This window comes from Trichechus manatus, unplaced genomic scaffold (genome assembly GCF_000243295.1).
Source record: "Trichechus manatus latirostris isolate Lorelei unplaced genomic scaffold, TriManLat1.0 scaffold00084, whole genome shotgun sequence".
NCBI classification, from domain to species: domain Eukaryota; kingdom Metazoa; phylum Chordata; class Mammalia; order Sirenia; family Trichechidae; genus Trichechus; species Trichechus manatus.
The window spans coordinates 370,854-385,732 of record NW_004444020.1 but is presented as its reverse complement, the minus strand read 5'-3'; the positions used below and the strand labels follow the sequence as shown (position 1 = coordinate 385,732).

Sequence of the window (14,879 nt, the reverse complement as noted above, 5' to 3'; positions counted from 1 at the left end):
TTGGGGTTCTACAGTGCTCTTTTGTGTAAGACTATACTTGACATACATCATAGGTAAAATAGGCCTTTCTAGACCAGCCTCGCATTGTTTCTATGGGAAAATATGTTCAGAGTTCTAGATAATAGACTTAGAATACACTTTTGGAACATTACCTAGATGGGAGTTGGAATCAGCTTGTACTCCAGATTTTCAGTAAGACTTACCATCTGGAGATGATGCGTGGCAGGGCTGTTTTAGATAGAGCTCATCTACAAGAGCTCCCTGTTTTATTTGTATCCATTTAATCAAGTGCTAATGCAGAAAACAATTATTTCACTCCTTATCTTAAAAAAATGATGAGGACTTGACATTTTTAACTTATTAGTAATTTTTGTTTTAATAATTTTTGACTGAGTATTCTAGACACAGGTGTGAAATTGAAAAGGTATAAGGAGATATACAAGAAAATGTAAATTTTCCTCCAATCCCTCACTCCAGTCACCTAAGCTTCTTCCTAAGTCTGAATAAAACTCAAGCAGGCTTCTCAGTCTTAGCTCCCTGTGCCTTGTTTATTTTCTTTTGAGAGGCAACATGGCATGGTGTAGGGGTGTGGGCTTTGAAGTTCTCTAGTTAGTGGATGCTGGGCATTGTGAATTTTATGTTGTTAGTTTCTAAGTTCCTTTAGTCTTCAACTTGTGCTGTTGTACAGTTAAGTTACTTGGAATCAATTTGATCCTCTTTAAGTTACTTGGAATCAGTTTGATCCTTTTAAGTTAAGACAGGTCCAGAGCAACGTTTAGTCTATGGCCAATTTAGCTCCTTTACGAAGGACTTCTGAGATTGCGCATGATGCTTTGTGTTTTAAGAGCTCTTTCTCCTCTGGCTGGTGGGAACATGAACTGTTCCCAGCCTCATGTAAGATCCAGGAATTGACTGGCCTACTGCTTTCTGGTTACTCTTTCCCTGGCCTTGGATAGTTTCTTCTTAACACATACACAGTTCAATACTCAAAGACTGGAGGAGATCCTTCTCTAGCTCTCTGCAGCTCTCTCTCTCTGCAGATCCCACCTTTCTATTTCTCTGCCCCATAGACTTAGCCTTCTTGGTCTCTTTGAACTCTTGATCTTCTCTACAGCTCATCTTCACTGCCAGGGTTTGTTTGAGTTCCTGCCCTTGTGCCATGGCCTGGAAACTCTCTCCAGGCAGTGTGCTGGGGACAATCATAGGACTTGTCTTATTTTAGGGATCATAGCCCTGCACTGCCTGTTGTCCAGTGCCTGAACAATGTTGTTTTGTATAGTTTGTCTGGTTTTATAGTTGTGTAGAGTGGAAGGGGAAACCTGGTCCCTGTTAATTCATTATGGCCGGAAGCAGCTGTCCATGGGTGTTTGTGGACTTTTATCAGTATTGCACTTTCTTAGTTAGGATAAATTAATAGTAAGGCTTGATCTCTGGTAGAGCAAGATCACCAAGTTTGTTTTTCTTTTTCAAGATTGTCTTGGCTATCCTTGGTGCTTTGCATTTCTGTATACTTTTTAAAATCAGCTTGTCACTTTCGACCAAAAAAAAAAAAAGGTTAGTATATTGATTGAGATTGCATTGAACCTATAGGAAAGAAGTGATGTCTTCATAATACTAAGTATTCCAATCCATGAACATAGTATATGTCTTCATTTAATTAGGTCTTTTAAAATTTATCACAATAATGTTTTATGATTTATTTTGTAGAGTTTTTGACACATTTTTTATTATAAATATTTTAGGTGTTTGCTTTTTTAATGTTATTATAAATACTGTATTTAAAAAATTATTTTCTGTTTCTAGCTGGTATATCGGAAAATTTTTTATATTGACCTTGTCTCCACCAACCTCACAAAACTTACTAATTTTAATAATTTGTATATTTCTTTTCAATTTGTACATTCCCAGTCATATCATGTGTAAATAGTAACAGTTTTGTTCATTTTTTACCAGTCTGAATACCTTTGTTTTCCTTGCCTTATTTAAGTGACTAGGATCTTTAGTATAGTGTTAAATAGAATTGGTGATTGTGGCCATTCTTGTGTTGTTTCTTATATCAACATTACACCAGTTAGTGTGATGTTTGTACAGTCTTTAATCAAATTAAGGAAATTCCCTTCTGTTCTTGACTTAGTAACAAATGCTTTTTCTTCATCTACTGAGATTGTATGATTTTCTCTTCCGTTAATGTGGTGAACTACATTGATTGATTTTCAAATGTTAAACCAACCTTTTATTCCTGGATTTTTGGAAGAAACACAGCATTGTCATATCGTACTGTCATTTTTATATATATACTTGATTTGGTTTAGCCATTGCCGTCGAGTTGATTCCGACTCATGCTGACCCTATAGGACAGAGTAGAACTGCCTCATAGGGTTTCCAAGGAGAGGCTGGTGGGTTCAAACTGCTGACCTTTTGGTTAGCGGCCTGAACTGTTAACCACTGTGCCACCAGAGCTTTGGTTTTGCTGATACTTTATTGAATATTTTTTGCATTTAGATTTATAATAAGCTTGTCCTATAATTTTCCTTTCTTGTAATACCCTTTTCAGGTTTTTTTGTTTTTTGTTTTTGGTGGTGTATTCCTAACATTTTCTTTTTGTTGAGATGTCAATCACATACCATAAAATTCACTCTTTTAAAGTATGCAATTTAGTGGTTTTTAGTATATTCCCTAAGTTATGCAACCATCACCACTATCTAATTCCAGAACATTTTCATCATTCCAGAAAGAAACCTTGTACCCATTAGTAGTCATTCCCCATTTGCCCCTCCACCAGCCCCTGGCAACCACTAATCTACTTTCTGTCTCTATGGATTTGCCTACTCCTGGCATTTCATATAAATGGAATCACAAATATGTAGCCTTTTGTCTGGCTTCTTTCTCTCAGCATAATGTTTTCAAGGCCCGTCTATGCACGTATCAGTACTTCATTCCTTTTTATGGTTATTACGATGGCTCTCTTTTTTTGTGGACTAAAACATATAACAACAGAAAGAATAGAAGTCTTACTATAGCTATAAAATTGTCTAAGTGAATTTTAGGAGGAGAAGTGAAAATAAAGAATCTCAGGTTAGTATTGGGAAAAAATTCAGTCAAGGATCTCCCTTTGATTATTGTACCTTGATGCAATTTTATTTCATTGTTTCTTAGGTTTCTAATTTCCTAGGGTTTGTTTGTGGTATATTATGCCTGTAAATTGTGAATATTGCTTTAAACTCTAGTGAGATTCTAGATTGTTGCCTAAAGGGAATTGCCATGTTGGTAAATGAATTTTTTCATTCATTTGCATAATAAATGACAGTACCAGAGGATTCTGTGAACGCCTGGAAAGTAAAGCAGAAAATACAGAACAGCACCATTTTCCAGAATATTTAAGTTATTACTTTAATTATCGTATCTCAGTTTCAAGTGTTCTAAGTGCCTTAGGTGGATTAACTCATTAAAATTTCGCTATAACCTTACAATATGGGTGCTGGCATTCTCCTCATTTTACAGATGAATAAATGGAGGCATAGAGAAATTGAGTAACTTGCCCAAGGTCACACAGATAGTAAGTAATGGAGCTGGGATTTGAACCTAGGAAGTCTATCTCCAATCATACCGTTACCCTAGAGTGCTACTGGGTGTGTTGCTTACATTCACAGTTCAGCTGGCATTCCTAACTTAATTCTTAAGATTTGTAGAATGTTTTATATATCACAGAATGCCTTCACATAATGTCTCATTTAATATTCTTAACACCCCTGGGAGCAAGGTTGAAGTAGGTATACTTTCTTTTGCTTAATATTGAACTTTCAGAATTTTTGTTTAGATATTAAATACTTATTTACTTATCAGTTATATGTTGAAGATCTGCTAGATACAAGGTACTGTGTTAAGTTCTTTGGAGATTTCAAAGTTGAATTGTATGTGAGTGCTGTCCTCTAGAAAGAAAACTTCAGATATAAAGAAGTCATTGTGATACAAAGTAGATCGTGTCCTAATCTAGTAGGGTGTTGTGGGATGTCAGAGGAGTGAGGTGTTACTCTGTATTGATACTTTCTTTCTGTTTTGCCTTTTCTTGCTTCATTTCACCATTCTGACTCTTAGAGTTTTAAATTGGGTGGTTTGACCCTTCAGTTGTCGGTCATTCCGAGGCCTGTTGTTATTACTTGTGAAAATAACCTGAAACATATGGTTTTATTTGATTTTAGGGAATGACTGAGGAAGAGGAAGATAAACTTCTAGCACTGAAAGACTTCATGATGAAATCTAACAAAGCAAAGGCCAATATAGTGGACCAGAGCCATCTTCATGATAGTAGTCAGAAAGGTGTAATTGACCTGGCAGCCTTAGGCATAACTGGGAGACAAGTTGATCTGGTTAAAACCAAACAGGAACCAGATGACAAGCGGGGTCAGTATATGTGTGCTTTTGTGTGTGTGTGCGTGTGTGTGTATTAGCTTGTTATTATTAGCTGTTTAATAGGGCTGGTTTTGGCAAATTAATAAAATTAAAAGTCATATTTCCCAGATATAGAACTTTCAAATACAGTGACTCCATTACTTAGCAGAGAGATTTTGGGGAGGAAAAGTGAGAAAGCTAACTGACAGTTAAGAGATTAAGTAACCTGCCAAAATCACAGCCAGTATGTGTTAGAACCGGGAATCAAACCAAGGCCTGACTCCAAAGCCCTACTGTTACAATAAAATCACATTGCCTCTGTGGAGGTGTGTGGTTGAAGAAGAAATTTAGCTTTTTTAATCCTTTAAAATCAACCCAAGGCCAATAGTCTAGTTAAAATGAGATGAAGGTTTTTAGTTCGTTATTAGTAGAAAAATGCCCGGTGATAATACCAATTATTTTGGTATTAACATTGAAATACAAAAGGGTACAGACCAGAGAAGCTTAACTACTCAAGGAAGTCTTGAGATTTGGAACTGTCAGCTTTTGTGACATTGGTGCTAATTGTATAAAGTTTTATGATCTTGTGGGTTCTTCTTTTAATCCTTTTTGCATATATACTCACTCACAAGTACTTGCCTTCAAAATTCCCTCTATTATAGTATCAGATTTTCAGGGCAACTAATGAATTATATGTAAAAGAATCCTCTGTCAAACATTGGGATAAAATATTTGCAACTTAATTATTAGTGGTTTACATCATAATATATAAAGCACTTAAAAATGTATTTCAAGCACTCATACATATTAGGAAAATGGGTGAAAGATTTGAATAGGCAACTTGAAGAAATGTATATATATATAAAAAGGTAAATCATTAAATAAATGCAAACTAAAGCAATAAGATGCCATTTTCTGCCTATGTGATATGCAAAGATTGATAATACCTAGTGATGACAACCAAACCAAAACCCGCTGCCGTCAGGTCAGTTCTGACTCATAGTGAACCCATAGGGTTCCCGAGGCTGAAAATCTCTGTGGAAGCTGAGTGCCACATCTTTCTCCCACGGAGCTGCTGGTGGTTTTGAACTGCTGGCCTTTCGGTTAGCAGTCAGTTGCTTTAACCACTGCACCACCAGGGCTCCTTAGTAATGCCAAGGGTGTGGGAAAATAGGCATTTTCATACACTGCTGGTAAGAATATAAGTTGAACATATTCTTTTTTCAGAAGGCAGTTTGACATTATTCACTTTAAAATGTCCTCACCCTTTGACTCACCATTATCAGTTCCGGAAATATTTCCTAAGAAACACTGATAGGCATGTGAAGAAATATATACGAGAATGTTTCAATGGTGTAAAACAACAACAACAACAAAATGTCCGTTAGTAGTGGAATGGTTAAGTAAATGTTCAAGATATTAAGAGGGAGAAGAAAAAAGTTGTAAAACAGTATGTACTCTATTTTTCAAAATAATATGATAGTGTATCATTAAACTATACAGTTTTTGAGATTTAAAAAGTTGGGAGACTATGTATACATCAGGCTGTTGGAATTATGGGGCAATTCATGTTATATTTTGGTAATGCTAGAATTTTATGGAATTTAATGTACTTTTTGTAATCGGACAAAGGTAAAAACAAAGGATTTCACATCTGTCTGTAATCGGGAGGTAGCTCTGTAGCAAATGACCCCATTTTCTTCTATATTTTCTGTTTCCCAAGTAACTGATACTGGAAATAGAGAGGTCATATTTAGCATTGTAGTTAGTGACATTTGAAAAGGTTTTTACTGTTGCTTCTTCAGATAAGGTAGTTACTTGAAAATGAGCCAGCCTTGGGAAACTAGGAAAACAGGTCTTTCTAATTGGAAGCTCATCTGTCCCATTTACCCTAGAGATAAAGCGAGAGCTAATTAGTTGATATGTAAGTATAAATAAGTCAGACATCCTAAGAAACGGGTATAAAAGGAAACCAATTACTGTCCCTTCTCCACCATCCCCCTGCCCCAAAAAAGGCAATAAAAGCACATACTGGCTTTAGAGGCTACCTTCAGATTAACTAATTTGAATATGTTTTCATAGCTAGAAAGCATGTAAAACATGACTCAAATGTGAATGAAGAATGGAAAAGCATGTTTGGGTCACTGGAGCCACCAAACATCCCACAGGCCCTACCTAAAGGGAGTGATCAGGAAGTGATTCAGACTGGGAAGCCGCCTCGTTCTGAGTCCTCGGCTGGTATTTGTGTCCCTTTGTCAACTTCTCCACAGGTACTGTGACCTAGGGAATATGCCTCCTTATGCCTTTTTATTCCATTCTACTGTTTTGGATATTTAAAGACTGTGTACTCTACTGGAAAAATCAATATGGTACCTTGTCCTTTAAAGAGGGCACATTTCTTGATAAGATAGGTTTATCTTTGATTTTATAGCCAAGAGGGAATCTAGTTATTGAAATCACCCAAAAGGTCTCATTTTAGAGTATTCACCAAAAAATTGATCTGCAATTATGAGTTGAAGACATTATTATGAACTGTGGTTACAATTAAGCTGCGGTGAACCTTTTAAATCTTAGATTCTTTCTCTAATATAACATAGTTTTATCTGTAAAATAGCAATAATACTTCTGGAAAGAAAAGTCCCAAGCTTGCTATTTGCGGTAAATGTTATGATGATTCTGATGTATTTGAAAGAAGTTTGTAATTTAAGGTAACTCTTCCCTAGCCAATCATATTTTAAATGAAAAATATTAACTGAGCCAGACTGACAAATTAAAATTATTTTTTCTTTTTATTTAAACAAATGAGTTTTTTTGTTTAATGTTATTGCTGTGCTGGCACAGTATAGAGACTTTCTGTTTTTATTCTAAGACTGTGTCATTTTCTGAATTGATTCTTTTTTTTTTTTTTATTGTACTTCAGGTGAAGGCTTACAGAACAAATAGTTTCTCATGAAACAGTAGTACACATATTGTTTTATGACATTGGTTAATAACCCCACAACATGTCAACCCTCTTCCTTCTCGACCTTTTTTCTTTTGGTGAAAATATACATAGCCAAAGATACACCATTTCAAAAATCTTTACATGCACAGTTCAGTGACATCGACCACGCTCTTCCAGTTGTGCTGCTATTCTCACCTTAGATGAAGGCCCACAGAACAAAATAGTTTCTCATTTAATAGTACACATGTTGCCCTATGACAATGGTCAACAACCTCACAACACATCAACACTATCCTTACTCAACCTTGGGTTCCCCATCACCAGCTTCCTTGTCCCCTTCTGCCTTCCGGCCTCCGTCCCTAGACTGCTGTACCCCATTAGTCCCATTTGGTTTTATGGGGCTGTCCAGTCCCAGGCTGAACAGTGAACCTTGGGGGTGACTTCACCACTGAGCTAAAAAGGTGTCTGGGGGCCATACTCTCAGGGCTTCTCCAGTCTCCTTTAGGCCAGTAAATCTGGTCTTTCTTTTGTGAGTTAGAGTTTTGTTCTACATCCTTCTCCAGCTCTGTCCAGAACCTTCTGTTGTGATCCTGGTCAGAGCAGTCAGTGGTGGTTGCCAGGCACCATCTAGCTGTACTGGACTCAGTCCGGTGGAGGCCCCAGCAGCTGTGGTCCATTAGTCCTTTGGACCAATGCCTTCCCTATATCCTGTTCTTTTCATTGTCCCCTGCTCCCAAAGGGATGAGACCAGTGGAGTATCTTAGATGGCTGCACACAAGCTTCCAAGACCCCAGTAAATAATGTAGAGGGTTGAAAATGTAACATTTGTGGTTACACTTCATTTTAATTTGGTTTTCACTTAACAAGTCACTGTATTTAAATGGATTTAATAATTGGTACATTAATAAGGACAAAGAGTTGGTATAATGAATAGAGAGAACATGGGTACATTTTTTTTTTTTTCAAATATACTTTGCTTCTGACATAAATACCTATAATTCTCTTTGTTTTGCAGGTTCCAGAAGTGACAAATGTCCAAAATAGAAAACCAACAATACAGGTTCTAAGTAGTACAGTTTTACCATCCACCTACCATATTCGGATCACAACTTGTAAGACTGAACTTCAGCAGCTCATACAACAGAAGCGGGAGCAGTGCAATGCTGAGAGGATAGCTAAGCAGATGATGGAAAACGCTGAATGGGAGAGCAAACCACCACCACCTGGTAAAAGTGCCGTTGATAGGTCGTTTTATTCCAGCCTGGGTGCCTAAGCCTAGGATTGAAACGGATGCTTTAATTACCAGGCAAAGGAAGTAAGGACAAAATTGTCATTAGGAAGCCCAGAGGCAGAGGCATAAGTGAGAAATCTAAAGTCATTCTTTGTGAAATTTGGGTATTCTTATCTCCGGGGGCTGCTTACAGTGCCAGATTTAGGCAGTCACTTAATATTTTAGCTAGTCTGTGCCTCATTCCCTCAGTTATGGTGCCAGGTTTTACCTGCCTGCCTAGTGTCATGCTACTTTCTCAATGAATGTGAGGGTTCTTGGAGGAAACTCTTGCTTTTAATTTCTGAAGGGTTTAACATACATATGTTAATTTTCTTTAAAAAATGTTGGATAATTTTTTAAAGAAAACAAAATCACCTATAGTCCCACCACTCACCAATTATTAACAGTAAGATTTTACTGAAACATACTGAGAAGATTTTAAAAATACTTAGAAATATTTCAGATGTAAATGTGGCTTGACTTCTTTAACAGACTTGCCTGGTGTAATTGTGGCAGAGCCAGTATTTGATCTGAGGATTTGTGGAGAATTTTTATTTTATTTTTGATGAGTTCCTGTATTTAGGCTTTACTAATAAAGATTTGTCTTGAAAACTCTCTGAAAAGAAATGCACAGTGTGCTTATGTGTGGAGAAAAAGATCGTGTGACTGTCCGTGGGACTCAGATGTGGACTTGGGAAAATGCTGGTAAAGGTCAATGATTTAAAGATTTAGAAAATATTGTTATGTGGTAAAGGGCATTTCTAATCACATAAATTTTCTTATCAGAATAAATATCCTGGAGTGTTTAAGGTGTTTCTGTGATATAAGTCAATATTGCTTACCAGCCCTGCTTTAGAAACAGAAAAAAAAAAATGACCACAAACTTTCTATTTTATGATCGAGTCTGTTGTTGTGACATTTTATATATAGGTGGAGTTATGTATTTTCAGTAATCACAGAAATGGTGTCAAATTTCGTGGTTTAAGAAATAGCTAATGGCTGTTGGACTCTTGATTTTTTTCTTTCCACACTTGAGTGGTTCTGTGAAATTGATTTTCTCTAGAGGGAAATGTTCAATCTAGCCTGGTAGATTATCTTGACTTCATGGCAAAGTGTTTTTGATCACTTCCAAATCCAGCATATCCTCCTTAAAAATCACATTCAGCTGTTCTTCCCGCATATGTGAGCTAGACATCCAGGGGAAATGTTTTATTTTTTATCTCAGAGTCAGCCAGGTTTGGCAGTATTCTTGGTTTCATTTTTGTTTCTTAGTAAAAAGAAATCATCGTAAAATAACATTTTGTTGTCACTTAATTAGGCGTAGTTTTGACTCCCAATACAGTATAATCTGTAGCACAGCATTAAATAGATTAAGATATTATTAAATGTTACACTTAATACAACTGAAAACATTTTATTCATCAAATATTGAAGATATTATGTGTAGGGACCTATGCTAGCTACTGTGAATGATTCAGAATTGATAAGATAGGTTTCTGGCCTCAGGGAATTTATAGTTTATTAGAGGAAATTAATCATACACAGAAAGAGTGTATGTAATAAAATGTAGAAGGGTATGGAACCCTGGTGGCACAGTGGTTAAGAGCTCACTACTAACCAAAAGGTTGGCAGTTTGAATCCACCAGCCACTTCTTGGAAACCCTACGAGTGCAGTTCTACTCTGTCCTGTAGGGTTGCTATGAGTTGGAATTGACTTGATAGCAATGGGTTTGGTTTATAGATGTCATAAAGAAAGTACTGGAAAGTCCTTTGACATTCTTAGGCTGTCATTTATAATACCGTTTATAATAACATGTTGCTACCACAGAGTAATGATTACAAGTAGAGAAGAGTGTTTGGGTATTTACTATGGACTAGGGACAGTGCCGACTCTTTATATACCTCATTTATCTATGTAGTCACTCTTTGGGTAAGTAATATCCCCCTCATTTTACATTTAAGGAAATTGAAGCTTAGAGAATTTAAGTAAGTGACCCAGAGTCATATGGTAGAGCTGGGCCTTTGAGACTTTCCAGCTCAGGCTACCTCCCTAGAGACCATTGTCTAGTGATTACCTCATTCTGCTGAGCCAGTATGCAGGGCTTTTCAGGGTATCAGGCAGCTGCTGTGCCTTCTCTTTAGGCCCTGCGGAAGTGCCTGAAGTACAGTCTTTCTGGGGCTGTTAGAGCAACACTTGATTGCTATCTTGGATGTCTTACTCTATAGATAATATCTGTCATGACCCAGCAGACAGTTCTGTATTGGCTAGCTACTCTTTAATTGCTTGGTTCTTATGATTGTTCTCAAACTGGCATTGGTGATGGTGGCTGGGGGCATGGGGAAGGTTGTATTTGTAGACTACAGTTTAAGGCACACTACTTTGCTTTTCCTTAGGGTGGCGTCCTAAAGGGTTACTAGTTGCACATCTTCACGAACACAAGTCGGCTGTGAATCGAGTTAGAGTTTCTGATGAACACTCACTCTTCGCAACATGTTCAAATGATGGCACGGTGAAAATCTGGAACAGTCAAAAGATGGAAGGGAAGACCACCACTACCAGGTAACATGCTCAGGAGAAGATCAGTTCATTCATTTGTTCAGTCAACAAGTATTTATTGAATGCTTGCTCTGTGACCGGCACTGTTTAGGTGTCAGGGATACAATAATGATGAATGGACAAAAATCCCTCTTCTGTGGAGCTTACATTCTAATGGGAGGTGACAGACAATAAGCAATATAAATAAGTAAAGCATACAGTGTGTTAGGTGGTGAAAAATGTTATGGAGAAAAATAGAATAGGAAAGGGGATAGGAACTGCAGTAGGGGTGGGATAGGTAGAATTTAAATAAATTGGCCAGAAGAATGCCTCACAGAGAAAATGATATTTGAGGAAAGACTTGAAAAAGCTGAGGGAAAGAGCAATGTGGCTATCTGGGGGAAGAGCATTCCAGGCAGAGGAAACAGGAATTGCAAAGACCCTGAGGTGGAAACATGTTTCAGGAAAGCAGAAAGGTCTGAATGGCTGGAACAGAATGAGCCAAGAGGGAAGGAGAGGTAAAAGGGGCCAGATTAGAAGGGGCCTTGCAGACCGTTGTAAAGGACTTTGGCTTTTACTATGAGTGAGTTGGGGATCCTTTGGAAGGTCCTGAGGAGAGAAGTAACATGATGAGTTAGACTTCAACAGAATTACTCTGGCTTTTGTGTTGAGAATAGACTGAAGTAGGGCCAGGGCACAAACAGTTAGAAGGCTTTTACAATAATTCAAACAAGAGATGATGATTGCCTGCCTGCCTCCCTCACTGACTTCCTCCCCTTCCCTCCCTCCCCTCTTTTCCATCCCCTTGCCTCCCCTCCTGCCCCTTCCTTCCTGTCAGTACTACCAGATTATATTTGTTCTGTGCCAAGTTTGGTCTGATAAGGCTACTAGAAATCAAAAGTTGAATTTCATCTGCATAAAAAGATGTGGGAAATCTCTGGTGTTTTTCTCATTATCAGTTGGTTGGCGATACCAAAAAAAAAAAAGAAACCCAAACCCATGGCTGTTGAGTCAATTCCAACACATGGCGACCCTATAGGACAGAGTAGAACTGCCTCATAGAGTTTCCAAAGAGTGGGTTATAGATTTGAACTGCCAACGTTTTGGTTAGCAGCCAAGCTGTTTACTACGCAACCAGGGCTCCATAGCTAACCACAAAATCTTCAAGCAACAGAATATTTGATTACTAAAATCATTTAAAAGTTTACTCCTTATATACAAACCTGTTAGATTTTTTGCTGTTTTGTTTACATTTTTAGAAAGGCTCTGTGTTTTTACACCATGCTTAGTTGTGTGTGTGTGTGTGTTCATTCTCTCTTGGCATTACATTGTTCAGAACATAAATCAAAAACCAATAAAAGAAGACTGGCTGTAATTTTTTGTCAACATTTTATTATGAATTTTTCAAACCTACAAGTACAGTAGAAAGATTTCCCCAGTGAATATCCATATACTTGTCACTCAGATTCGATAATTAATAATTTTATGATATTTACTATATCATATAGTTATTCTTCTATCCATCCCACATCAGTCCACTTTATTTTTTGATGCATTTCAAAGTAAGTCACAGACATCAGTACACTTTCAATATTTGTTTATAGTTTTTTTTCCCTTTCGACCTAAAATTAATATGCTGTGAGGGCCACCCCCCATGTCTATCAGTTCGTCATACTGTGGAGGTTTGTGTGTTGCTGTGATGCTGGAAGCTGTGCCTCCAGTATTCAAATACCAGCAGGGTCACCCATGGTGGACAGATTTCAGCTGAGCTTCCAGACGAAGACAGACTAGGAAGAAGGACCTGGCGGTCTACTTCTGAAAAGAATTAGCCAGTGAAAACCTTATGAATAGCAGTGGAACGTTGTCTGATACAGTGCTGGAAGATGAGCCAGGCACTCAAAATATGACTGGAGAAGAGCTGCCTCCTCAAAGTAGAGTTGACCTGAGTGACGTAGATGGAGTCAAGCTTTCGCAACCTTCATCTGCTGATGTGGCACGACTCAAAATGAGAAGAAACAACTGCAAGCATCCATTGATAACCGGAACGTGGAATGTGTGAAGTATGAATCTAGCAGATTGGAGATCGTCAAAAATGAAGTGGAACGCATAAACATCGATATCCTAGGCATTAGTGAGCTAAAATGGACTGGTATTGGTCATTTTGAATCGGAGAATCCTGTGGTGTACTGCGCTGGGAGTTATAACTCGAAGAGGAGTGGTGTTGCATTCATCGTCAAAAAGAACATTTCAAGATCTTTCCTGAAGTACAATGCTGACGGTGATAGGATAATATCCACCCGCCTACAAGGAAGACCAGTTAATACGACTTATTCAAATTTACTCACCAACCACTAAGGCCAAAGATGAAGAAATTGAAGATTTTTACCAACTTCTGCAGTCTGAAATTGATTGAACGTGCAATCAGGATGCACTGATAATTACTGGTGATTGGAAAGCCAAAGTTGGAAACAAAAAAGAAGGATTGGTAGGTGGAATATATGGCCATGGTGATAGAAACGATGCCGGAGATTGCATGATTGAATTTTGCAACACCAACGACTTCTTCATTGCAAATACCTTTTTTCACCAACATAAATGGTGACTATACACATGGACCTTGCCAGATAGAATACACAGGAATCAAATCGACTACATCTGTGGAATGAGACAATGGAAAAGCTCAATATCAGTCAGAACAAGGCCAGGAGCTGACTGCGGATCAGACCATTAATTACTCATATACAAGTTCAAGTTGAAACTGAAGAAAATTAGAATAAGTCCACGAGAGCCAAAATACGACCTTGAGTATATCCCACCTGAATTTAGAAACCATCTGGAGAATAGATTTGACGTGTTGAACACTAATGACCGAAGACCAGACAAGTTGTGGAATGACATCAAGGACATCATACATGAAGAAAGCAAGAGGTCATTAAAAAGATAGGAAAGAAAGAAAAGACCAGAGTGGACGTCAGAAGAGACTCTGAAACTTGCTCTTGAACGTCAGGTAGCTAAACCAAAAGGAAAAACCGATGAAGTAAAAGATCTGAACAGAAGATTTCAAAGGATGGCTCAAGAAGACAAAGTATTATGATGACATGTGCAAAGACCTGGAGATACAAAACCAAAAGGGAAGAACAAGCTCAGCATTTCTTAAGCTGAACTGAACAAAAAAAATCAAGCCTTGAGTTGCAATACTGAAGGATTCTACGGGGAAAATATTAAATGACGCAGGAAACATCAAAAGAAGATGGAAAGAATACACAGAGTCACTGTACCAAAAAGAATTGGTCGACATCCAACCATTTCGGAAGGTAACATATGATCAGGAACCGATGGTACTGAAGGAAGAAGTCCAGGCAGCACTGAGGGATTGGCGAAAAACAAGGCTCTGGGAATTGACAGAATACCAATTGAGATGTTTCAGCAATCAGATGTAGCGCTGGAGGTGCTCACTTGTCTATGTGAAGAGATTTGGAAGACAGATACCTGGCCAACCGACTGGAAGAGATCCATATTTATGCCTATTCCCAAGAAAGGTGATCCAACTGAATGCGGAAATTATCAAACAATATCATCAATATCACACGCAAGCAAAATTTTGCTGAAGATCGTTCAAAAGCGGCTGCAGCAGTATATCGACAGGGAACTAACTGCCAGAAATTCAAGACAGATTTAGAAGAGGACGTGGAACCAGGGATATCATTGCTGATGTCAGATGGATCCTGGCTGAAAGCAGA

The 14,879-nt window shown here is 37.9% G+C and overlaps 1 protein-coding gene across 3 annotated transcripts in view; it reads left to right on the top strand.

Annotated features, from left to right (window-relative positions):
* The window catches only part of PIK3R4 (phosphoinositide-3-kinase regulatory subunit 4), an 84,961-nt gene that overhangs the window by 47,947 nt on the left and 22,135 nt on the right, over positions 1-14,879 (top strand). For all 3 annotated transcript variants that reach the window (XM_023735939.1, XM_004381391.2, XM_023735940.1), the window contains exons 10-13: positions 4,200-4,401; positions 6,472-6,659; positions 8,349-8,559; positions 10,998-11,163. In XM_023735939.1, the coding sequence (XP_023591707.1) occupies positions 4,200-4,401; positions 6,472-6,659; positions 8,349-8,559; positions 10,998-11,163 (767 nt within the window). The remainder of the gene's footprint in view (positions 1-4,199; positions 4,402-6,471; positions 6,660-8,348; positions 8,560-10,997; positions 11,164-14,879) is intronic.